Source organism: Mus caroli, chromosome 11 (assembly GCF_900094665.2).
Source record: "Mus caroli chromosome 11, CAROLI_EIJ_v1.1, whole genome shotgun sequence".
Classification (NCBI taxonomy): domain Eukaryota; kingdom Metazoa; phylum Chordata; class Mammalia; order Rodentia; family Muridae; genus Mus; species Mus caroli.
This window is the reverse complement of record NC_034580.1, coordinates 98135392-98157054: the sequence shown is the minus strand read 5'-3', so window position 1 is coordinate 98157054 and position 21663 is coordinate 98135392. Positions and strand designations below refer to the sequence as shown.

Here is a 21663-nt window from a genome sequence, read left to right as displayed (position 1 = left end):
TCTCTTTCTTTCTTTCTTTCTTTCTTTCAACTCATTTATGTTTATACCTGGTTTGCCTGCGTATGTCCTGTGGACCATGTGCCTGCCTCGGTGCCTGAGGAGGCCAGAAGAGAGCATTGGATCTCCCAGGACTGGAGTTACAGATGGTTGTGAACTGCTAGTTAACCTGGGTCCTCTAGAAAAGTAGACAGTGATTATAACTAATGAGCAATCTCTCCAGTTCGAGTGTGTGTGTATGTGTGTGTGTGTGTGTGTGAGAGAGAGAGAGAGAGAGAGAGAGAGACAGAGAGAGAGAGAGAGAGAGAGACTGTCTCTACGTAGTCTAAGCTGACCTTGAATTTACCTACCTTACTTAAACTGGGGGATTATCATGCCTCAGCCTTCCTAATGTTAGCATCTGTCATCCTATTTGACTGTGTTTTGTTTTGTTTTATCATTTTATTTCTTGGACAAGGTCTGACTATGTAGTTCTGTCTAGCCTGAAACTTGCTGTGTAGATAAGGCTGGCTTTGAACACGGCAGAGGTGTTTTTGTTCTGTTGAGACAGGGTCTGGCAGTGAGCTCAGACTGACCTCAACCCTACACTGAGTCCTAGGGTTATAGGCATATACCACCACAGCTGGCCGTTTTGTCAACTTGAGACATATTCTTGTTGTGACTGTTGTTGTTGTTATTATTATTTTGGTGCTGGTGATCATACACAGAGCCTTATGCATTAAGCAAGCATTTTGCCACTGTGGTATATTCTGAGCCCATGGAAACATTCTGAGTAGTAGTCTATAGATTTTGCTAGGTTGCCAAAACCAGAACACACACACACATACACACACATACACACACACACACTCTCTCTCTCCAGGATCCATTAATAGTAGCCCTGACAAGCTCCTCTGCCATTTCCCCAGGCCCCGTGCCAAGCTCCCCAGCACGCATTTTCTCGGGCTTGGCAACCTGGGAGGTAGGTGCTCCGCTTCCATTTTGCAGATGCTTGCACGAAGCCTGGGGAGGCGCCTGGAGCCTTGACTGACAAGTGGTGCTGCCTTGAGCCTGTGCCATCTCTCCCAAAGCCCTCACTCGTAACCATTACATGATGGTGTTCGCTTGCTCGACGAGTCGTGCAAATTGCTAGGTGAGAGTCATGCCGAGCCTGCACATGTGGAAATGCCGTCTGAATTGCGGTAGAACCTGTTGAGCCTCAATTGGCCTCCCTAGTCACGTAAGAGCACAGAAATAGATCATGGGAAACCGTCCTCGGTGGGGAGGCGTCATGGGCAGAGGAGTGTGAAGTGTGTTCCCCGCCTCCTTCCAAATTCACTCAAGGCCAAGACAGGGTCGGGAGCCTTTTTTTCCATCCTCCAAGGGACAGACAAGGTAATTAGACATTTAAAGAAACTGCTGATTGTTAGCGAGGCAGGTCTAGGCTACCTGGGACACTGGTGCGGTGTGCTGTCTTCTTGGGTGGGCTCTCCTCCACTTGTGCTGTCTGGAATGACATCCCACCATGGAGCCAGACTGAGAATGCTTGTGCTTAGGAGCAGCCTGCCCGTGCTGGGAGCCAGGTCACCTGGGTTCAGATCCTAGCTCTGCTGCTCCTTAGCCTGTGGGGTCTTGTGCACAGCCCTCTCTCTGTGGAGTGTGGTTTCTAAAGCCTGACACTGAGGTCTCAGAGGACCCTTTCACCCTGAGCCCTCCAGGCAAAGCAGCTCCACAGAGGCAGATGCTGTCTGCATAGGTCTTGTTTCAGTCCTGAGTGTTTAGGGCTCCCTTGTCTTAGATTCCTTCCTACCTTCGTGGCTCCTGGAGGAGGGTCTTTCAGAGATAGAAAGCATCTCGGGCCTTCTAGGTGTGTTCAAACCCTGGACTGCTCCAGGGTTCCCTGGTAGAGTAAAAGACACACATTTGCGGCAGGTCAGGGTTTGTCTTCCCAGACTTCTGATTTGTGACGTCTCTGAGAGAGGGAGGAGCGTGGCTCGTAGACTTGTGGACTGTTTGGAGCAGTGGCAACCCCTCCCTGTTGTTCTGGGGTAGCTAGAGCTGGATCTGTTTACTTTGAGCCCTGATTCCCAAACGTACTGTCAAAACCTGTTCCTTGTGACCTGACCCATAGCCTCTTACCTGCCTAGAGACCACATCCCTTTGTCTGGGATCTTCTGTTTTAACTGAATTTCATGATCTTGTTGTTTGTTGAAAGGATTTTATTCTGTAGCCCAGGCTAGACTGAAGCTCACTATGGTTTTGCTCTGTACCCCAGGCTGGCCTAGAATCTACTGTAGTTTTCTTGCCTCACCTTTTCTGAATGCTGGCATAAGCCACCATGGCTGCTTGTGGGTTTTATCATTGTTATTGTTATTGTTGTTGTTGTTTCAAGACAAGGTTTCTCTGTGTAGCCCTGGCTGTCCTGGAACTCACTCTGCAGACCAGGCTGGCCTTGAACTCACAGAGCTCCACCTGTCTCTGCCTCCCGAGTGCTGGGATTAAAGTATTATTTTCTTTCTGAAGCAGGCTCTCACTGAGTTACTCATTCTGGCTTCCAACTCCTGGGTGTCTAGGATTATAGGGTACAATCTCTAGTTCACCCCTTTAGTCTTAGACTAAGTCCAGACTGGCAGTGGGTATAGTTTTCCCATTTGTCCCTCCTTCTGAGGGACCTGGGCATCTCTTGTGCTGTAGAACCTCCTGGGCTGATGGGCTTCATGGAAAGAAGGGGCCCACTGGGTAAGAAGGGAGTGTCAGGAAGGTGTGGGCTCTGCCTAGTTATACCCACGAGATAGGCAGATCTGTTCCTTCTGAGCCAGAGCTTTGTATGGGCAGGGCCACTCTGATGGCTGGGCAGATAGCACTGCCCATCCGGATGCTTGGGCTGGGCCTTCTGCATGGAGACAGCATGGGTCAGTTCACTCCTAAGGCTGCCACTCCCTGGAGAGAGCAAGGGTCTGAGTCCCCAGGGTAGGTGACCAGTGCCTGTCCCTAGAACTTTGGTAGCCTCTCCACAGGAAGTTCCTGGCATTGGCTCTGTCTGTTCTGTGCAGGTCAGCAGGAGGCCTGGGGTGGGGGTGGGGGACAGGTGAAATAAGGACCCAGAGCCTTGCTGTCTCACGTGATCTTGGCCTTTCAGGGGTCTTTGCTAACCTGAGCTCTCAGTCATCTTAGTGAATGGCACATGCCCTTCTGCCCACCCTTTCGTCTTTCCCAAGGTTCTCCAACCTTCCTAGGTCCACCAGGAGGCAGCCAAGAGCCTCTTCCTGTCCTGACACACCCACTTCCCCTTCCTAATGCTTCCTTTGAATGGCAGCTGCTGTCACCTGCTCTGTTCTTGCCAAGCTGGCAGAGGGCACTGATCCTTAAGGGGATGCCAGGACAGTCAGGCTCTAGGTTCTATGCCAGGCAGACTGCATTTTGGGGACCCCATTTCCTTTCTTCCCTGGCTTCCATCCTGAAAGGAGCCAGGTTGCTACCTGGCAGAGCCTGGCAAACTGCATGCTGGCCCAAATTAACATTCTCCTCCTGATTTCTGTTTGTATGGGAACAAGGCTGTGTGGCAGAGCCCTCTGGCTCTCCTGCCACATGCATACCAATGGGGCTGTGGCACCCACTGCAGCACATAGCCAGGCATCTCAGCAGTGCTAGCAGTGGGAGAAGTCTTCCTTACATGAGCCCCTAGCTTTTCTGTAAGGCTCCTGCCAGAGAAGATAGCCTTGCCCATCACCGTTCCAATTTGGGGCAGAGTTATCTGCTGGGGTCCAGGGTCTTTTAGATTCTTGCCCTTTCCTGGACCGATGGGCTAACATCTAGCACTGCAAAGAGCACTAGTTAGAAGCCAGTCCACTTTTTGCTGGAGTGCTCAGTTTCAGGACCAAGCCAGCTTTGGCTAGGAACCGATAGTCCTCCAGACAGCTTAGGGCTTTGCTGAATGCTTCCAGGGCTGGGGAGGCTAGAGGCAGGCCACCAGCTCTGTCACTACTACCCTTCTTTTCACTCTGGTGCAGAGCACCCTTCATGTGGGTGCTGGGACAGGGCGTGGGATAGAGGGAAAGTGAGAGACTGTGTGCCTGGGGATGGGGGTGGGGTGGGGAAGCATTGTGTATGTCTGTGTGCTTGACTCCGCCCTTTTGGCCACATCTGGCCACTCCTGCAGATGTGGCTCTGGCCTGGTGGCCACAGAGTCGTCAGTGTGGCTGACAGAGAAACCACAGAGGAATGTGCTCAGCCTCTGCTGGGATAGGAGTGGGTACCGAGAGGCATCTTGCTCCAGCTCTGCACACACGCACGCTTTCTCTCTCTCTCTCTCTCTCTCTCTCTCACACACACACACACACACACACACACACACACACCCCTCTCTAGTGGGTCTCCCAGCCATATTAGACATAAAGCTGGTGTGGCTTATCCGGCCTGGTGATGCTGGTGCTGTCTTCGCTGAGGACTCACTTAAGGGGAGGGGGCAGTCTGAGTCTCTGTTTTAGTCGCCACCATTACATACCCTTCCCACTCTTGATGTATACTCAGGTGTAGGGGAGTGGGGATGGGAAGAGCCCTGAGCACTGGCAACCATCAGGATATCAGGGTTCTGTCTTCTCACTGCCTGGGGTACACCTCCTGGGCCACTTTGCTGGGGGACCATCTTCCTGTCCCTGTGTAGCTTCCCAGGCTAGAGTTAGGGAACGTAGGATTTTTCTTTGGAGAAGTGGAGGAGAAAGAAGATGAGCTGGTGGTACAGCCTCTCTCGCTTCCTCCTTCCCAGGCAGTGGTACCCTGCCTTCCCCTTCCTGTTAGCTGTGGCTTTGTAGGGTATGGGTTGGGCTTGGGGCTCCCTGCTGGTATGGTGTTTGCCTGGTTGCCCTGGCAACTAGTGGGCAGTGATGTGGAATGACATTCAGTGGCCAGAGGGCAGTGCACGGAGATCAACAGGTCAAGACCCAACCTTCCCATAAGCCAGTTGGAAAGGAACCTTTCCCATTCTGCGGTCCAGTGTCCATGCGGACCTCAGAACCACCCTCGACCACGATTCTCTTTTCAGGGGTGCCCCCCTGGTTGGGAGACTGAGGTCCTTGCCACAGCTCCAGGCCCCACTATGCCCCCCCATCACTCTTCTTCCTGTCTGATTCCCTTTCCTTTCCTGTCTCCTCCTCCTACCTCCTCCCTGCACGCCCATTCTCTCCCCCCTCCCCCCAACAGCTGCTGTTTGGCTTACTCTATATATAGCGGCATTTTCAGGGTAATTACAATAAAACTGTTGAAAGGAGATAATCCACCAGAGGAAGCCAGGCTGACTCCCAGTCCCATCTTGTCCCTGGCTTGGTGCGGCCCTGCACCCCCTTTCCCTGAGGCCTCCTGTTCCCATTGTGCCCCTCATGCCTGTCCCGTTTCCAACCCGCCTGTTTTGCCCTAGCTGAGATGAGACTGAGAGACCCACAGAGGGCAAGCTGTCTGTGAAGTCCCCACAGATCTGATCTCTGCTCCTCTGGGTCAAGGTGGGGACAAGGCAGGGGACAGTGAGTGAAAGTGTATTAGATTCATATTGTGGTTCTTCAGTCACCTGGCTGTGTCTGTCAAGTTACTCAAAACACTCTCTGCCTTGGTTTCCTTATCTGTGAAATGGGTGATAATAATAATAGAATCAAACTGGTGTGTTCCTGTGCAGTTTAATGAGTGGGCCGTACATATACAATACCTGGTACTGACTGTCAGTGACAGTATCCAGCGTTGAGTCCTGACACTTGTCGGCAGCCGCTCTTCACACTCATGCATACATTTGTTTGTTTGTTTGTTTGTTTCCTCGAACCCAAGGCCTTGTGCATGCTGGGCTGGCCCTACCTACAGCCCTGTTGCAGAGTTTCTTATTGAAGTTCCTAGCTTCAGCTTCGCCTAAAGAAAGTGGAATGTAGAATCCAGGGTCTAGTGGACCTGTCTGGTAGTCTCCTGGGCCCTGGGACCAGGCTGTTGTGGCCTAGAGCAGTCTGGGGCTGGACCCACTGAAACCTTGTGTGTTCTGTGCCCACAGTGGAGGTGAAGCCGGTGCTGCCAGGAGCCATGCCCAGCTCCATGGGGGGTGGAGGTGGAGGTAGCCCCAGCCCCGTGGAGCTTCGGGGGGCTCTGGCGGGCTCCATGGACCCTGCGCTACGGGAGCAGCAACTGCAGCAGGAGCTCCTGGTCCTCAAGCAGCAGCAGCAGCTCCAGAAGCAGCTCCTGTTCGCTGAGTTCCAGAAGCAGCACGACCACTTGACGCGGCAGCACGAGGTCCAGCTGCAGAAGCACCTCAAGGTGAGCCAGGGGGGCTCAGGGGCCACGAGAGGCCCAAGTGGCCCTGTCCGGGCCCGGCTCACCACCGCCGCCTCTACCCTCCCTCCCTCCTGCACCCACCGCAGCAGCAGCAGGAGATGCTGGCCGCTAAGAGGCAGCAGGAGCTGGAGCAGCAGCGGCAGCGGGAGCAGCAGCGGCAGGAGGAGCTGGAGAAACAGCGGCTGGAGCAGCAGCTGCTCATCCTGCGCAACAAGGAGAAGAGCAAAGAGAGTAAGGCCCGTGGGCGGCTCCTCGGCCCCGTCACGCCCTCGCCGCCGCAGCCCCGGCTCCAGGCACCCGGCTCAGCTGTGCCCTGTCCCGTAGGTGCCATCGCCAGCACCGAGGTAAAGCTGAGGCTCCAGGAATTCCTGTTGTCCAAGTCAAAGGAGCCCACGCCAGGCGGCCTCAACCATTCCCTCCCACAGCACCCCAAATGCTGGTAATGGCTCTGGGGGACAAGGGTGACAGAAGGGTCCTGCAGGTTGCCTGGTTATGGGAACAGCTTGGGGAACCCTGCCTTGCAACCACAGTTCTGCAGTCTATTCTAGGCGGGGAGCTCCCCACCCCACTTCTCTTCTTCACCTTCGCAGGGTCCATGTTTCTCTCTGTAATGTCCAACCTTAGCTCCGTGAGGGGTTTCCACTCATGTGGCCCTTCCATATAGCTCTACTCTGCTGTGCTGGGTGTGGTAGCATATGTCTATAGTTGTAGAACTCAGGAGGTAGAGGCAGAATGGATACAGGTTGAAGTGCTAGCCTGGGTTACATAGCAAGTCTGAGGCCAGCCTGGACTACTACATGAGACCTTGTTTCAAAAAATCCAAAATATAAAAACAAAACCTCCCAAGCCAAACAACTAGCTATCAGGTGGCAGGTCGGGGTGGGGGGGTGGGTAAGTGGTCAGGGAGTCCATAGTAACCTAGATCTGCTTCCACCCCACCCCAGGGGAGCCCACCACGCTTCTTTGGACCAGAGTTCCCCTCCCCAGAGCGGCCCTCCTGGGACGCCTCCCTCCTACAAATTGCCTTTGCTTGGGCCCTATGACAGCCGTGATGACTTTCCCCTCCGTAAAACGGGTACGTGAGTCCTGGCTCCCGGGAATAAGGCTAGGGTAGAGGTGGGCATGTGCAAAGAGCAGCGCTGCTGCTGCTCAGGGTTGCCCTGGACCAGACCGGGCTGGGCTGGGCTTCAGGTTTCTGTGTAGATGAATCCTGAGCCCTGCCACTCTCTCTCTAGCCTCGGAACCCAACTTAAAAGTACGTTCAAGGCTAAAACAGAAGGTAGCTGAGAGGAGAAGCAGTCCCCTCCTGCGTCGAAAGGACGGCACTGTTATTAGCACTTTTAAGAAGAGAGCAGTTGAGATCACCGGCACAGGGCCTGGGGGTAAGATCGCCTCTCCCGTCCTAATGGTGAAGGGCTGGGAGGAGGGGTGGCTCAAAGCAGGCCCAGGTGACAGCCGCTTCTCCTGTAGTGTCGTCCGTGTGTAACAGTGCGCCCGGCTCTGGCCCCAGCTCTCCCAACAGTTCCCACAGCACCATCGCTGAGAACGGCTTTACTGGCTCAGTCCCCAACATCCCCACTGAGGTACAGGATTGACCGAGGCCCGGGGGTGGGGTAGGGGGCACAGAGGTGCTTGCTTTCTTTTGGAAGGAGGAGTTTGGCTCTCTCTGGACTTGAGTGCTCAGCCAAGATGCCTCTGTGTACATTTGGAGGGTTCTTGCCTGGATGTGATGTCTTGAAAAGAGATTTGTCCCACAGGCTCCTGAAGGGCTCTGATCTCTGTCACCCTCGCTTGGGGCTCAGGTCCAGGAGTGAGAGAGCAATCAGAGTCCTTGGCCTTGGTCTAGGTTGCTCTCCTTGGCTGTCTCTCCCTTCATGTTCTTCTCTCCCGACTGCTTCTCTAGATGATCCCCCAGCACCGGGCCCTCCCTCTGGACAGTTCCCCAAACCAGTTCAGCCTCTATACGTCTCCTTCTCTGCCCAACATCTCCCTAGGGCTGCAGGCCACTGTCACTGTCACCAACTCGCACCTCACGGTAAGTACAGGGCACATATCCTAGCTAGGTTGTTGCCCTTGCCCTAAGGGAGCGGAGACGGCTCGACCTGATCTGGTTGGGAGGGCAGAGAGTACCTGAGGGATGCTGGTCCGGAGTTGGCAAGACAGGGCAGAATCAGTCTGTGCCTTATCTGTCATCACCCTCCAACTTCACCAGGCCTCCCCGAAGCTGTCAACACAGCAGGAGGCTGAGAGGCAGGCCCTTCAGTCCCTGCGGCAGGGCGGCACACTGACCGGCAAGTTCATGAGCACATCCTCCATCCCTGGCTGCCTGTTGGGAGTGGCACTGGAGGGCGACACAAGCCCCCATGGGCACGCTTCCCTGCTGCAGCACGTTTTGCTCCTGGAGCAGGCCCGGCAACAGAGCACGCTTATAGCAGGTGAGTAGGTGCACGGCGTGCCTGGGAAGGGGTGTTTGGCTCTCGTGGGGCCTCAAGTCAGGCCTATCTCTTAGGGAAAAGGAGCCAGGGATACTCTCCAGCCCTGCCACACCATCAGCCATATCAGCGATTTCTTCCACATTCTGAAAGCATCAGGTACCAATGTTTGGTATGCCAGGCAGTCGACACAACTTGCTGCTGTTACCGAGTTCATTCATACCCCAGAGCAGAGCTGGCCAGAAGGAATAGTGCAAACCATACTTGGTTTATTTAGTTAGGTTTTTGGTTTGCTTTGTTTTGAGTTATTGTGTCACTGCGTAGCCCAGGTTGGCCTCAAACTCATGGTTAATTTCCTTTCCCCAGCCTTCAGTAATCCAGGCTGGGGTAACAGACACAAAATAGCCACCCGGGTACAAACCATACCTGTGACCTAAGACTCTCTCGTAGCCACATTAAAAAAATTTATAGAGGCCTTAGGAGGCAGCTTACTGGGTCAAGTGATTGCCATGCCAGTTGTGGGGACCCAAGTTCAGGTGAGCTCAGAGCCACTGGCACCAGCAAGCCTTCCTAGGGTCACCTTCCCATCCCTTTGGTTTGCCAGAGTGCACAGGTAGTCCTGGGCTTGCCAGGACTCAAGTAGAGCCAGATACAGCTGCACAAGTCTGTACACCCTAGGACTCCTACGGTGAGACGGAGGCAGACACAGGGCAATCCTTAGGAGCACCCAGGCCAACTGGCCTGGTACACATGACAGTAAACAGTAAGACTGCTGGGTTAAACAAGATGGAAAGCAAGGACTGTCATCCTAGGCTGTCCTCTGACTTCCACATGCCCTACTGTACCCACTCACATGAACACATATGTATACACATCACATGTATGTCATACACACACTATTTTCCTTTTTTGTTGTTGTTGTTGTTGTTGTTTTTTTTTTTTTGAGACATACTCTCATTATATAGCCCTGGCAGGCCTCAAACTCAGAGATCTACCTGCACTTTGCTGGGACTAAAAGTGGATGCCAAGCTGGGTGTGGTAGCACACACTTTTGATCCCAGCACTTTGGAGGCAGAGGCAGGCAGATTTCTGAGTTCGAGGCCAGCCTGGTCTACAGAGTGAGTTCCAGGACAGCCAGGGCTATACACAGAGAAACCCTGTCTTGAAAAACCAAAAAAATAAAACAAAACAAAACAAATAAAAGCGGGTGCCCCTGAGCCCAGCAACATTTTTTTTCTTAAAGAAATGGGTGGAATTAATAATATCTATTTGACTTCTATCTAGAACACAGTTATCATTTCTGGTTTTGTTTCATGCTGAGCTTCGGAATCCCATGTGTGTCTCATATGGGTAGCACATGTCAATTTAGGCTGTGCTTCCAGGGCTCAGCCACATATGGTCCACGGCACTGACGGCGGACAGTATTAGGCAGTCAGCCCTTAGTACCGGCCAATGTGCTTAGGGGTTCCTTGGCCTAGAACTTCTCAGCCTAGTAGGATCTGCAAAGTCTGTTGGCAGGGATATCTTGTTGCAGCTGGAGAGGGCTAGTCTTTGTTCCCATGTGTGACGAGCCCAGGACTACCTGTGCACTCTGGCAAACCAAAGGGATGGGAAGGTGACCCTACCTAGGAAGGCTTGCTGGTGCCAGTGGCTCTGAGCTCACTGTTAAGGTTATAAGGAGGAGAGAGGATGGGGCTCAGCCTCAGGGGCAGGGTGCCCCCCCCAAATAGTGCTTACTCCCCTTCTCTGCCTCCGCAGTGCCGCTCCATGGGCAGTCCCCACTGGTGACGGGTGAACGTGTGGCCACCAGCATGAGGACGGTGGGTAAGCTCCCAAGGCACCGACCTCTGAGCCGCACTCAGTCCTCCCCGCTGCCGCAGAGTCCCCAGGCCCTGCAGCAGCTGGTCATGCAGCAGCAGCACCAGCAGTTCCTGGAGAAGCAGAAGCAGCAGCAGATGCAGCTGGGCAAGGTACGAGCAGAGAGGTGACGTCCTGGGCTACCCAGGAGTGACCCAGGCTGGCGAGACACGTGGGGGCCAAGCCCGGGGAGCAGGGCGCTTCAAGGTTTCCATGGCACGTAGAATCGTGCGGGCAGGTGCCAGGCTCGGGGAGGGAGAGGAGGGGAGCAGACCTACCTGGGCTGAAGGTTGCCATGGCCACCCCCATCCCCAGACGGTGTTGCTTTCCTCTCTCAGATCCTTACCAAAACCGGGGAGCTGTCAAGGCAGCCCACCACTCACCCAGAGGAGACAGAGGAGGAGCTGACTGAACAGCAGGAGGCCTTGCTGGGAGAGGGGGCCCTGACCATGCCCCGGGAAGGCTCTACAGAAAGTGAGAGCACCCAGGAAGACCTAGAAGAGGAGGAGGAGGAGGAGGAAGAGGAGGACTGCATTCAGGTCAAGGATGAGGATGGCGAGAGTGGTCCTGATGAAGGCCCTGACTTAGAAGAGTCCAGTGCTGGTTACAAAAAGGTACCTCCCACCTACCGTCTTTCCTCAGTCTCTGATTTCCACTCTTGGTTGCTGGTTCCCAGTGGTGTAGTTGCCAGCCCTTGAGCAGCTTTCTAAAGAAAAGAGGGGCGGAGAGACTAGGAGGGAGTGGGAGGGGGCTCCTGTGTGGTCTCTGAGATGTGCCTGTCTGTCAGTCTCCCTTGGTGACTGCCCTTGTCTATTAACTGTGTGACTGTGCTTGTGTGTGCGTGCACGCACATGGCCTGTGTGTATCTGCGTTTGTGCCTGCGTTGCTGGTTGTGCGTTGGTCTCTGCATGCATGTGTACACACACGCCCCCACTGTTACTACAGTGTGCCTTGAGCCTAGTGCGCTCCATTCATTGCGGACACAGCCCCAAGCCCTCAGGCCTGACTCATCCCGCCCCCACCCACCCCCGCCCCTCGCAGCCTCTTACCTCAATGCTACTATTTGGGGTGACTCATCACATCCCCCATCTTTCCCGTCATCGAGTAGGAGATGGCAAGCCTGGAGCATCTCCTGTCCCTGGAGGGAGCAGGTGGGAGGAGGTGGTGGAAGAAGGAGACTTGGGGGCCCTCTGGAGGCTGAATGGGTCCTGTACTCTGCCCCATTCAGACTGAGCCTTACACAGGCCTCTTCCTACTCCTTTCCAGTTGTTCGCAGATGCCCAGCAGTTACAGCCCCTCCAGGTGTACCAGGCACCCCTCAGCCTGGCCACTGTGCCTCATCAGGCCCTGGGCCGCACCCAGTCCTCACCTGCTGCTCCTGGGAGCATGAAGAGCCCCACAGACCAACCCACTGTGGTGAAGCACCTCTTCACCACAGGCAAGCCCTAACACTACTCCTCCCATCCTTTCCCGTGCACCTACTTGGGCTAAGAGATGCCACAGCCACTCCTCCCCCAGCTCTCCCACATGCCATGCTTTCTTCTCCCAGATCCTTAGCAAAACTGCACGGAGGGGAAAGGGGTCTTCACCTCTCCCTGCGCACCACAGTTCTTCATGGGAGCAGCGGTAGCTTCTTTGCCAGCAGGAGGGTGGGCAGCCTTGATCCTACTCCCTGGGGCAGCACTGTCTTCTCTGTGCCCCACACTCCCCGCCTAGGGTGTTTGCTTCTGTGCCATCTTCCCACAAGTCCCGGAGCCTTGGGTGGAATCCACTGTCTCTTTTAGTTTTTGCTCTTTTAGCCTCCTGTCCACCTTCCCCCCTGTAAGGTTGACAGTAGGCCTCAGGAGCATCCCAAGAGGTTGCCACATGCTGGGCTCTGTCAGGACACAGACTTGCAGCAGATGACTTTATCTCGCCAGTGGGGAACAGTGCCCTGGGCCAACACGTTGGGGAAAGGAGGAACATACCCTAGAGGGGATGCAGAGGACGGGGATTGGGACCAGGCTGTGTTAAACAAGCGGAATTTCAGGAGAGGAAAGAGGGTATCTAGGTGGGTGTTGGTGGATAGCTGGGATAGCCAGTGATAAGGTTAGGGTTCGGAACAGTTGTGGCTGACACCAGGCTCTGTGGCTCAGGTGTGGTCTATGACACATTCATGCTGAAGCACCAGTGTATGTGCGGAAACACACATGTGCACCCAGAGCACGCCGGCCGCATCCAGAGCATCTGGTCCCGGCTGCAGGAAACCGGTCTGCTCAGCAAGTGTGAGGTGAGAGAGCCCCCTGCCTTCAGCCTTCTCAGTGGTTCCCTGCTAGCGAAGCCCCTCCCATGCCCTAGCCCTCCAGCCAGTTCTGAGACTTCCTCAGTCCCATCCCTGTGTCTGCTTCTCTCGTGGTCCCCAGCTAACCTGGGGAAGAGTTCTGGAGTAAGGGAGGGGGGGGTCTCTCCAGGGTAGGGGCATAGTTACGCCAAATCCTTTAGTTCTCCAGGAAGTTGGCTCTGTGAGCATTGGACTGTAGTTGTCAAGATTGCTGAGCCTTGTCAACAGTCTCTGGCCTCTCTTGACCTCCTCTGGCAGCGGATCCGGGGTCGTAAAGCCACACTGGATGAAATCCAGACCGTGCACTCTGAGTACCACACCCTGCTCTATGGGACCAGCCCCCTTAACCGGCAGAAGCTGGACAGCAAGAAGCTGCTTGGTAAGCTGCAAGACACCGTCCCACATGTGCCCTGAGTCCGAGTGTGAGAGTGCTGTCTTAGAGACCACCAAGCCAGAGTAGGCAGTGGTCCGAGTGGGTGTCACCAGCATAGATACTGATTGAACATACTGTGGGGCGGGGGTCAGGCATTAAGGGTGGACCTCTTCTAGAGGTAGGTCATCTCCCCAGAACAGGAGCTAGAGGCTCTAAACTGGCATGGACTATGCAGTCTGTGCCAACTGGCAACTGGGACACCTTTCAGAGCATTTCTGTCTCTCTGCCCTGCAGGCCCCATCAGCCAGAAGATGTACGCCATGCTGCCCTGTGGGGGCATTGGGGTGAGTTGGGTCTGTGGGAGTGGGAGTGGGCAAGTGGCTTTCCCAGCTTGGCCCCTTCCTCCCCCATCCCCGTGGCTGCTGGCCTGCTCTCTGGTGCCCACTCCCATTCCTCCCCTCCCCCCTGCAGAGGGCACACTGAAGCCCGATCTCCTGCCCCTGCAGGTGGACAGTGACACGGTGTGGAACGAGATGCACTCCTCTAGTGCCGTGCGAATGGCAGTGGGCTGCCTGGTGGAGCTGGCCTTCAAGGTGGCTGCAGGAGAGCTCAAGGTAAGGATGTATAAGGACATAGGCCACGCTGTCCTTTGCAGCATTTATGTCTTGAGTGCTAAGATGGGAAGGAGCTGCAGGGACAGCTGTGGTGTGAGGGTCGTGAGGGACCAGGTAGGCACTAAGGCCTGAGACTCTTGTGTTTATCTGCAAGGGAGAGACAGCTGTTTGCCTGAGGGGCCTGCAGCTGGCATTTATAAAAGTGTGTTTCTTTTCCCTGTCCGGCTTATGCTTCTTGCCTGAGTCTGTCTACCCTGGCTTTCCTGACTGGTGTCCTTCTGCTTGTACTTCAGAATGGATTTGCTATCATCCGGCCCCCAGGACACCATGCTGAGGAGTCCACAGCCATGTGAGTACCCCTCTGACCTGACCCTCGCCCTCTGCCATCCTTCTCGCCTTTCACTTGAAGCAAACCTCCCATCCATCTCTCAAGCTGAACTCCCCGCTCTTTTCTCCTCCCCACACCCGTCAGGGGATTCTGCTTCTTCAACTCCGTAGCCATCACAGCTAAACTCCTGCAGCAGAAGCTGAGCGTGGGCAAGGTCCTCATCGTGGACTGGGTAGGCAGTGGAGCTGGGGTGCCTGGGCAGGGCAGGGCAAAGCTGTAAGCAGCGAAGGACTTCAGAAGTGCCCTGCCTTTGGGCAGCCCGCTGCACTTCTGGGTGGCACTAGGACCCAGTCCTTGGCCTCATAGATTGATAATATCCTTCCTGCTTCAGCATCAGGAGGGCCCTTTATTCTGGTAGGGTGGCTCCTCCCCGTGAGACCCCAGTTTTTTAGCCTATGCTCCCACTAGCAGCCTCCAACAGCCAGATGTCTTACCTTGAGCAGTGGGGACAGAGATGCTACCACTACTGCCAGAACCCGTTTTCCTCCCTGCCCTTTCCATAGGGGCCGCTATGTGCCAGGAACCTGACACTGCGCTGCTCACAGCCACCCCTAGCAGTGCAAAGTAGTCATCCCTTTCTCTTGCTTAGCGAGGACACTGTTTGGGTTAGCTAGCTGGGATGCCACACCTCCCCGCTCCTGAGGCTGTGGGTGTTCCTTAACCTTGTGCCGCCACAGTGGGAAAAGCACACACATTGCTCTCTCAGCTCCAGGCATCACTAGGCAGTTGGTCAGCAAGGGTAGAATTTTTGAGTCCCAATTTTGGTTTAGAAACTGCTGTGTTCAGATGTGATGCACAGTTATCACCGCCGCACTCGGGAGGCCGAGGCAGGAGAATGGAGAGTTCAAGGCTAGCCTGCTCTATCTAGTGAGATCCTGTCTGGAAATAAAGGGAATTCATATAAATGTCGGATCCTGCTTTAGAATTTATTTGCCTGTGTTAAATTTCTTACCAGCCTGAGTTTCCCTTGCACTTCAGTGGAATGGGTTCTGCAGGGAGATAAACCATATTCATCCCATGGCTGTAGAGCCAGGATTCAGTATCAGAGACCTGGAGCCACTGGTGGGCTCATCTTCAGAGCTAATGGTAGTGTGGGTGGGGAAGAGCTGGCATGCTGAGCTTTGGATTAGAGCTTAGACTGTTGCCCAAAGCACCCTCCCCTGTCCCTCATCAGGACATTCACCATGGCAACGGCACCCAGCAAGCTTTCTACAACGACCCGTCTGTGCTCTACATCTCCCTGCATCGCTACGACAACGGGAACTTCTTTCCAGGCTCTGGGGCTCCTGAAGAGGTACAGTTCCTAGGCCCCCTTTGGAGCCCTTCAGGGAGGTAACAGGCCAGGACCTGCCAGGAAATCACAGAAATCTGTTCGTGGTGCTGGTCCCCGTGACATCTGAGGGCTCCTAGTGGGAGGATCACACAGGTCTGACTGCCAATTGAGCAAAGCAGAGGTCAAAGGAGGCAAGGGTTGGGGCAGTGGGGTGGCCAGGCAGTGATAGCAACCTCTCCTACCTTATTGCCAGGTTGGTGGAGGGCCAGGTGTGGGGTACAACGTAAATGTGGCGTGGACAGGAGGTGTGGATCCCCCCATTGGAGATGTGGAATACCTGACAGCCTTCAGGTGGGGACTGAGAAGGGCCAAAGGAGGGGTGGGGCCCTGAGCTGGCAGGGGCAGCAGGCACTCAGTGGGGTGGTGGAGGGGTATGGCCTCGATGGAGAACAGAGCGCGGCGAGGTGCAGCCTGGCCTCTGCTGGCATCAGCTTGGGCCATCCCTTTACAGGACAGTGGTGATGCCCATTGCCCAGGAGTTCTCACCTGACGTCGTCCTAGTCTCCGCTGGGTTTGATGCTGTTGAAGGACATCTGTCTCCACTGGGTGGCTATTCTGTCACCGCCAGATGTGAGCCTACTAGGGGTCTGGGAGGGTGTGGAACACTGAAGTACAGGAGACAGAGAAGAAGTTAGCATTACAGGGAGCAAGACTTAGAGCCATCTTGCTAGTTCTACCCACTCCTCTGCCAGCCCTGGTGTGGGCTCCAGGTAGAAGTGGAGTAGCAACAAAGTATCTTTTACTGAAGCTCTCTGGCCTTGATCTTCCCATGCTCTTAGAGGATCCAGATACATTCCATGTTAGCCTGTTCTCCATTAGGTTCACTGACATTTCACTTCCATTGCTGTCTCATTTTGTGCTATTCCTCTCATCTCTTGATGTTTGTTTGTTTCTTCTTCTTTCTTTCTCTTCGATACAATTTACCATGTATCCTTCTCTCTTTACTCTTGTGTAAAGGTTTTGGCCACTTGACCAGGCAGCTCATGACACTGGCTGGGGGCCGGGTGGTGCTGGCCCTGGAGGGAGGCCATGACTTGACCGCCATCTGTGATGCCTCCGAGGCCTGTGTCTCGGCTCTGCTCAGCGTGGAGGTGAGTGTGGGACAGGTGGGGACTGATGGGTCAGTAGGGACTTCCACTTCCCTGGGGTCTTTTGGGTTTGCCTAGGTCTGAAAACACTTGGTCAGGGAAGGCTTTCTGACCAGGGCTTCCTCCCAAAGTGCTTGTCAGGGCTGGACGGGGATAGTCAGAGAGCTCGCTCCTCATCCCACTCTAAGCCTGCTCTGCTTTCTCTGCCAGCTGCAACCCTTGGATGAAGCAGTCTTGCAGCAGAAGCCCAGCGTCAATGCGGTTGCCACACTAGAGAAAGTCATCGAGATCCAGAGTGCGTGGGCACAGGCAGAGGGGCTCTTACCTCAGCCTGCCCGGGAGGCGGGGCTTCTGGGAGCGGGCTACCTCTGGATCAGTCTGCTCTCCCTGAACCTGTCTATCCTTCTTGCCTTAGGCAAACACTGGAGCTGTGTACAGAGGTTTGCCGCTGGTCTGGGCTGCTCGCTGCGGGAAGCTCAGACAGGTGAGAAAGAGGAGGCGGAGACTGTGAGCGCCATGGCCCTGCTTTCCATGGGGGCTGAGCAGGCCCAGGCTGTTGCCACTCAAGAGCACAGCCCCAGGTAAGCAGCTCACGTCCCATCCCTCTGCCCTGGCCTATGGTCACGTTCTCTACTCAGTGTTCTCCCTGTGTTTGTCCCCACAGGCCAGCAGAGGAGCCCATGGAGCAGGAGCCTGCCCTGTGACACCCTGGCCCCCATCCCTCTGGGCTTCATCATTGTGATTTTGTTTATTTTTTCTATTAAAAACAAAAAGTCACACATTCAACAACGTGTGCTGTGTGGGTCTCTCAGCCTCGCCCGCCTCCAAGCTGTTTCAGCCCCCCTCCCACTACACAGGCCCTGGGTCAGCTTTCGAATCCATTCCTTCTATGGGGCATTGGGTGCAGCACCCACTTTGCCCATGTTGTATCCCATACCCAATTCCCCGTACTCTTCTACTGTGGACAGTGCTCCAGGCAGTACTGCTAACTCTGGAGCTGCCTGAGATGGGAACAGTGATTGGTGCCTGGACTTCTGCTGGCTTTTGGGGGAATGCCTTAATTTGAAATCTGCCCCTCTCCACCCTCAGGATGATGTACTACCATTTAAGATGCAGAATCGAGGGAAGGTAGGCGTCCACCCCAAACTTTCCCTTCCTCTCTATCTCCCTCACCATTCTGCAGACTCTTCTCTCTGGCCTCAGCACTGAAGACTCGTGCCCAGAATGTGGGCCTTAGATTTGTGGCCAGGCTTCTTGTCTCTTACTCCTGAGTATCCCAGGAGCTCAGAGGGTACTGGGTGGTGTGCAGAGGGGTTAGAAGGGGCCAGGAGGACCTGTGTATGCAGGCAGGTTCTCCACTTTTTTCTATTAAACTCTCCGTCTTGTGCTGAACCAGCATAAGGAGGGGAGAAGGTAGACCCTGCACTGGGGCTTCAGGTTCATGCAAGCCCCTCTGATGTTCTGGGCCAGATTTTCTCCATCCATCAGCCTGCTGCAAGCAGAAGGGTCAGGATCCAGCTCCCTTCTGGAGCCTTTTTGCTTTGAAATCTGGGGATTGTGAAAGACAGGGTAGATATAGTTCTAGAATGGACAGGGCCAGAATCCTGTCTAGAAGCCACCCCTGTCCCCCAGAGGTGGGGGGAGGGAGGAGTCCAGCTCTCAGCAGGAGGTTGTTAGGAGCTATCCATCTTTTACAGTAGCCTTGTGTCCAGAGGCTGGAGCCCACAGACTTCCAGTGAATGTGGTCTAGCCTGTAGGAAACCAAAGATGGGAAATGGCTCCTAGGGGGCCAATTCTTCTTCCCCTATACCACATCCCCAGGGCTCAGCTATCTGTTTCCATATTGTCCATATGGGGCCTGAGCAGGGCTGAGGGAGCTGGGGAGTCCCACCACTATTAGTTTGCTGTGTGTTTGCGTGCTGTCTGCTTCCTCCTTGCACTGAACCAGAGGCTGCCGGCTTCCCACTCTCTCCCTGTAGGCTGGTCTTATCCCGTGTCAACCCACTCCTGCTTTGTCTCCCTGGACATGGATTTTAGTTAAGTAGTTTGTATCCCAACACATGGTTTTGTCTAAATAAACTTGTTTGTCGCCGGGCGTGGTGGCGCACGCCTTTAATCCTAGCACTTGGGAGGCAGAGGCAGGCGGATTTCTGAGTTCGAGGCCAGCCTGGTCTACAAAGTGAGTTCCAGGACAGCCAGGACTACACAGAGAAACCCTGTCTCGAAAAAAAAAAAAAAAAAAAAAAATAAATAAATAAATAAACTTGTTTGTGGCAGTGCCTTCTGGGAGTAATGTCTGATCTGTGGGCTCCCAAATGGGAATAAAAGTTCTCACTCCTTTCCTAGCCAAAATGCTGCCTTTTCTTCACTCTTGGACCAGAATTCAGTCTGAGAAGCTGAAGGCCAGGGTGGGAGATCTGTCCTACTGGGGAAGGCTGGGTTCCAGTGAACTGTCACTGCCATATCTCCTCTTGTCTGCCATGGCCTTGGCGGGGAGGAGGGGCCGGGTAGGTCCCAGCTGAGTTTCCAGCCCCTTTTACTTTTGTCTTTGTAGAGTGAGGAATGGGGTGGAAGCTCTGTTGGTACTTATAGAGGTGAGGTCAGTGGAGATATGAGCACAGACAAGAAAAGAATTCACAAGTTCCAAGGGCTTTATTGGGGTCTTCCCGGAGCAGCTTGTCAGTGTCAGGAGCCCAGCTCCCCCTCCCCACCAGGCCTCCTGTTGCTTTTGCTTTGTGGGGACCTGGGGGACTGCTTAGCCTCCTGGAAACAGAGGTCCTTCTTTAAAAGGGAGCTAAGACTGCAAAGCATGAGACAGAAATGAAGTTCAAGGTGAGCGGGCCTGCTCCGGAGCCCAGGAAAAGGGCTGTCTCTTAGAGTGTGGTAGTCGGTCGAGGAGTGTTGTCTTTGGGGCAAGGGAGGCAAAACACATCAAGAGGAGCGAATGGGCGGTGCTTCCTGGTCACTCAATGTGTGCACCACCCAGGGCACAAGGGCCAAGACCAGGCACGGCCAGAGGGTATACTTGAGGAAGTTGAAGATGTAGAAGAGGCTGATCTGAGGTGGGTAGCCCAGCCATTCCAGGAAGACCAGCAGCCCCATGGCCAGCACAAAGCAAGCTATTTTCTGGCCATTCCCTAGGTGTGCCCGCCGTATCTGGGCATAGCAGGGAGTGTGGAGGGCAATGCCCAGACCCAGGGCAGATCCTGAGTCACGGCTCAGTGAGGCAAAAGGCCGACTGTCCATGTGCACCCACTCGGGCCGTTCACACCACTTGGAAGCCAGGTTGATGGACCTGTGGGGGAGAAGAGTCTTTGCCTGGGGAGCCTGGGATCCAGAGAGCCACTGGCTTGTAGCCATCTCACAAGGGGGGTGCTCCCATGTGTTATGACCCCATATCTCTTGTCTAGAAACAGTTAATGCATGCTTCTATAGTCAACTGAGATCCACTACCTAGGTACAAGTGAGACAGAACAGGACCTGGCTGCCCAGACTCTAAAGTAGGACTTACCAGGAAAGATCTAGGCCCAGTGTAAAGAGAGTCCAATACATGAGGCTGGCACCCAGCATGAGGGCCAGAGCAGTCAACCCATAAAAGCTAAGTTCCCGCTCCATGGGTACCCGGGGGTTCATTAGCCAGCCAAGGACAGCACCTAAGGGAACGGGACAAAAAAAAAATCAGTTTCAAGATGTTTGGGGAAATGACCCACCCCCTCACCTGCAATTCATCTCAGCACGAGAACAAACTAAGAAGTGGGGACCTTAAGGTTGGCTCTACAGACGCTGGGACTGCTGAGAAGTTCCTAGACTGGTCCTCCCAATTGCCAAAGACACCCTCTTGGGCCACCCTTTTGCCCCAGTTGCTTACCAACAATAAGGCCGCCCAACACTTGGTGAGGGAAATGTGCTAAGAGGAAGACCCGAGATAGGCCGACTGCCAATAGGAAGGTACAATAAGCCAGGCCAGGAATCACCCTCACCCAGGGGCTGGAAAGAAGAGAGACAGGTGGCTCAAGGGATGTCCAACACGGCTTGACTTTCCTCAGCATCCAAATCCTTAAAAGTTTGAGCCAACACCCCCAGGTCACCACAATTCCAGCTTCCAAACTAACATGCTGTGGAGATTTTGGAATCTAGAATGCTCCTACTAGTGGGCCATACTAAGGTCATACCTGCGGGACCGAGAAGCCACCTGAGAAGAAATGGCCGTCATTACAGGCCAAAGAGCCGCGCCTGTGATCATGCAGTGGCCAGAGGGGCTGCCTGCCGGGAGATCCAGAAGTTCATGGTGAAAAAACATGAGCGGAAACCCAGAAGCCCATGGTGACCCCTCAAGACATTCCCCCTCAGATGTAAAGGCAGCTTTCCCCAGTACCGGCTCATCAGTCCCTCTTGCCCGATGCCATGTCTCTGGCTTTATGAGGTGAACGGTTGACATGAGCCACATCGCTCAACCTGATCTCCCCAGAATTTGTTTGCTGGACCAGGAACTGAGAGGCTGGGTCTGTTTGGACCACCCTAGCTGGAGTCTATGCAAATGTTTGCCGGGACCCTAACCACACCAGGCATGGGAGGCAGCTGGAACTTTTCCCACCTGGACCAGTCTCACAAGAAGAAGGGAACTGGTGAATCTGGATTGGAGTCTGGGTGGAGTACCCAGATTCATGCACCCACCAAAAGGGCCTGTCTCCAAACAGAAACCTGAAAGAGACAAGATACAAGACCATATAACACACACTTTGACGGGATCTAGAGGGCCTGCTTGGTGGCCTCAGACGGGCGCTCTGATTCTAGCTATTACTTTACCATGATATTTTTTTTAATCTTTGGAATGCAATGAAGCACACATTTTTTTCCTTTTAAAGTGATATGGAGGCCGGCAGTGGTGGTGCACGCCTTTAATCCCAGCACTTGGGAGGCAGAGGCAGGTGGATTTCTGACCAGGCACCTGTCTTCTATAGAGTGAGTTCAAGGACAGC

General features: G+C 54.3%; 2 protein-coding genes across 10 annotated transcripts in view; one reads left to right on the top strand and one right to left on the bottom strand.

The window, feature by feature from the left end:
* Positions 1-17470, top strand: part of Hdac5 (histone deacetylase 5) — a 34946-nt gene extending 17476 nt beyond the window's left edge. For 8 of the 9 annotated variants that reach the window (XM_021178308.1, XM_029483433.1, XM_021178307.1 and 5 more), the window contains 24 exons: positions 6002-6261; positions 6366-6510; positions 6604-6718; positions 7224-7354; positions 7515-7661; positions 7750-7862; positions 8183-8314; positions 8492-8714; positions 10470-10681; positions 10907-11182; positions 11835-12006; positions 12704-12837; positions 13147-13267; positions 13556-13605; positions 13768-13875; positions 14169-14224; positions 14348-14435; positions 15438-15557; positions 15790-15887; positions 16048-16166; positions 16554-16687; positions 16895-16979; positions 17100-17265; positions 17349-17470. In XM_021178308.1, the coding sequence (XP_021033967.1) occupies positions 6002-6261; positions 6366-6510; positions 6604-6718; positions 7224-7354; positions 7515-7661; positions 7750-7862; positions 8183-8314; positions 8492-8714; positions 10470-10681; positions 10907-11182; positions 11835-12006; positions 12704-12837; positions 13147-13267; positions 13556-13605; positions 13768-13875; positions 14169-14224; positions 14348-14435; positions 15438-15557; positions 15790-15887; positions 16048-16166; positions 16554-16687; positions 16895-16979; positions 17100-17265; positions 17349-17388 (3245 nt within the window). In that variant the 3' untranslated portion in view covers positions 17389-17470. The remainder of the gene's footprint in view (positions 1-6001; positions 6262-6365; positions 6511-6603; positions 6719-7223; positions 7355-7514; positions 7662-7749; positions 7863-8182; positions 8315-8491; positions 8715-10469; positions 10682-10906; positions 11183-11834; positions 12007-12703; positions 12838-13146; positions 13268-13555; positions 13606-13767; positions 13876-14168; positions 14225-14347; positions 14436-15437; positions 15558-15789; positions 15888-16047; positions 16167-16553; positions 16688-16894; positions 16980-17099; positions 17266-17348) is intronic. The other variant, XM_029483430.1, reaches the window with a different exon arrangement.
* A 1847-nt stretch (positions 17471-19317) lies between these two features.
* G6pc3 (glucose-6-phosphatase catalytic subunit 3) overlaps positions 19318-21663 on the bottom strand; it is a 4431-nt gene continuing 2085 nt past the window's right edge. Inside the window, exons 2-6 of the mRNA XM_021176919.2 lie at positions 21279-21385; positions 20857-20947; positions 20553-20671; positions 20196-20337; positions 19318-19979 (exon numbers count right to left, since the gene is read on the bottom strand). Of these exons, the coding sequence (XP_021032578.1) occupies positions 19616-19979; positions 20196-20337; positions 20553-20671; positions 20857-20947; positions 21279-21385 (823 nt within the window). The 3' untranslated portion in view covers positions 19318-19615. The remainder of the gene's footprint in view (positions 19980-20195; positions 20338-20552; positions 20672-20856; positions 20948-21278; positions 21386-21663) is intronic.